General features: G+C 48.0%; 1 protein-coding gene across 1 annotated transcript in view; it reads right to left on the reverse strand.

Moving 5' to 3' along the window:
* Positions 1 to 3,001, reverse strand: part of Lama3 (laminin subunit alpha 3) — a 243,587-nt gene that overhangs the window by 55,953 nt on the left and 184,633 nt on the right. Inside the window, exon 40 of the mRNA XM_023720392.1 lies at positions 2,858 to 2,938. Coding sequence (XP_023576160.1) covers positions 2,858 to 2,938 — 81 coding nt within the window. The remainder of the gene's footprint in view (positions 1 to 2,857; positions 2,939 to 3,001) is intronic.

Raw genomic sequence — 3,001 nt, forward strand, 5'->3', positions numbered from 1 at the left:
AGAGAGAGAGAGAGAGAGAGAGAGAGAGAGAGAGAGAGAGAGAGAGGAGGAATCTAGCATAATACCCGCACATAACAGACAGTAACTATGATTATAAGACATGGTGATATTTTACTTTATAATTGGTGTTGGCTTACTACAGTTATTAAAGTAAATAGGAAGTGGGAAATCCACGTATTCCCTAATTCTCAAAAGGTAATTAGGCTAAGGTAGCTCATCTACATCTATTAAGCTGGGTGGGAAAAAATATTAACCATAGGGCTTTACTTTGTGACCTGCCTCATAGGGTGCTATGCAGAAAGTGTATGTTCTTGAGTACTTTATTTTGGTATGTCTCACCTATATCTAAACTTCACATATAAAAAGCACAGAAGTACAAATGCCTTATATTAAAATCATAGCTATTCAGGAGGTTTGAGCTCTTTCTTGCTGTTGCAAAACATTGGTTGCTGATTATAAAAATAAGTGATTCTCTTACTTTTGTTTGATGGCTAAAAACAATGAACTAAAACAAGAGTTTCGGATCTTACAGACCACCCTGGTACAACAGATGAGGAGCAGAGATCACATTTGTCACCTGCGGCTGTGTGATGTGGGACATATCAGCTGACCATGGATAAGCCTGGACGTTGCCCACACCTGCCCCGCAGGCTGCCCCTCCTCCACACAGCGAGAGTCCTACTTCTCACCCTCTGCCATCCTCCAATTTGGTACTCTGTGCTGAACTCCTAATGCCAGCCATGACTCATGCTCAGTCTGTGTTTAACAAAGGAAAATGTCGACATCAACCTGGCATCCACTTGTGATGATGTTTTTTCTTAAAAAAAAGTAAGAAATAGCCAGTTTCTTGAGGCATCAAATGTAACAAACATAAACAGAGAAGAGAGAACTGTTCATTAAAATTTTCCCTTCAAATGAGCTGTCTGCCAAATAAGTGGATGCCTCATCAAGCCTGCGGCTGTTTGGCTGTTTGCAGCTGTTGTTCGCTGTTCCTGGAGATCCACATGGAGGGGTCAATCAGCCGCTTCCGCCAGGGTAGGCCCGGTAGGTTTCAACTCTCAAGGTCTGGGACTCCTGCCTGGTCCCTGTCTCTACTGCGTGTGTTCTTTTCCTATCAGCCCCTCCCTCATCCTGCAAGGCTGGGTGGCTACCTCAGCCTGTTTTCTGTCCATCCTCCTCTGGCCTGTCAGCCCCAAGGGCAGAGTCCCTGCTCTGCTTGCTCATGTGTCCCCAGTCCTCAGCCCAGTGCCAGGCAGAATCGAAGGTCACCATATATTTTGTCATTGACAGAACAGATAAATATGAGAAATAGTCCTTTTGCTGAAATGCAAAATAAAGAACCTCAACTTGGTCCCTTTCACCAAATGACAGTGGCTGGGCTTGTTGTGAGCAGCTGCCCAGTGTCCCGAAGACTTGGGTCGTCCCTGCTACCTTCCACACAAGGTAGATATCCTCAGCTCCAGGGGTCTCTTGTGTTTCTCCAACTGAGCCCCCTTCTACCTCCCTCTTGGCCCCCCCAGGCCCTATCCATCCCCTGGACCTACTGAAGTCCGACCTGGGCCACAACACACTTCCCAAAACCCCCATCTCAAGTGCCCATGCCCTATTAAGAAATTTGATTGAATTAACTGTTTAAAAAAAAAAACAACAACTTTGCTCAAACTCTGTATGCCAGAATGACAAAGGAAACAAGGTGATAAGGGAGACCTGCTCAGCTAAATAGCAAAAGGCATTTTATACTTTGAGAAAGGACACGAAAATGAGAAGGACACATGAGCCAAATACAGAGAACAGAAGCCCATCCAGTCCCGTGTAGCAGTTTCTCTAGCACACTTGGCTTCAGTAACTTCAGCTAGGGGAGTGAGCTAGAGAAGGGAAGGAGGGGAGAGATGAGTGCGGGCAGTGGGTAGGGACCTTCAGTCCCCAGGCCATGGGCTGCCTGAGCATCTCTGAGCCCAGTCAGGGACAGTAACCGAACACCGGATCTGTGTCAGGCAAGCTGGCCTTTGATACTCGAGGGATGGTCTGTCAGGACCACAAGTGATGGTCACTTGAACCTGGGCAGCTTCTGGCCTTACAGGTGAACAGTTCCCGGGTACACAGAAGCTAAGCACAAGAAATCGGCTGCTGAATCATTAAAGCGTGGCTCGATGGCTGTTTATAGTCGCTGTACACTTTCCACAACTTTATCCTTTGGTTCCCCAAAGCTTGCTGAACACAACTATGTGAAGGACACCAAGCTGCGTACCAGGGATTCAGATATGAACAGGTCACTAGTGGTTCTGGGTGTTCAAAACACTGTGTGGGGATAGAGGGTGTGTGTGTGCGCGTGTGTATCTATGGCTGTAGAAATGTGTGTGTAAGCAAGAGCATATAAAGTGCATGCGCACAGATAAGGCTACGTGTGGGGGTAGGAATTTGCAGGAATGTGTTTCTGCAGGGGACTGGAATATGTAGGGGCAGTCTCGACACCTTAGAACGTATGGTGGGGGCGCGGTTAGGGGAATTTAAGGGTGGGGGCAGCAGGAGCAGCAGGGATGTGCGGAGGGGCTTATGTGGGTATATCTGTGGGAGGGAGGAGATGTAAAGATGGGAAGGGGGTATGCGGGGTACTTGGGGGGCATGTAGGGATGACTATGGACTGGGATGCATCGGGTGTGCTATGGGTGTGTTCTGTGTGTGTTGAGCCTTGTTCTCAGATTTCTGGAATATCCAGAGGAAGAGGGAGGATGTTAATGATTTATGAAGAGATCAGCCCCATGCTTTTCCCAAGGAGACCCTTTCCAGTCCTCAGTAAAGGAACAGCCACACCATCCTCTGGGCCCCACATCGCCCACCCTCAGGAGGCAGTACCCACCTCTCACATCGTGTCCCTGTGTACCCAGGTTTGCAGACACATCGCACATTTCCGCCATCCACAACACAGCCAGTGGCAAAGCTTAAAGGGAGACAGAAAAGGCCACGGTCAAAACACAAATCCACAAAGCTCATCCTTTCCTCT

The sequence above is a fragment of the Octodon degus genome, unplaced genomic scaffold (genome assembly GCF_000260255.1).
Source record: "Octodon degus isolate 3935 unplaced genomic scaffold, OctDeg1.0 scaffold00075, whole genome shotgun sequence".
NCBI classification, from domain to species: domain Eukaryota; kingdom Metazoa; phylum Chordata; class Mammalia; order Rodentia; family Octodontidae; genus Octodon; species Octodon degus.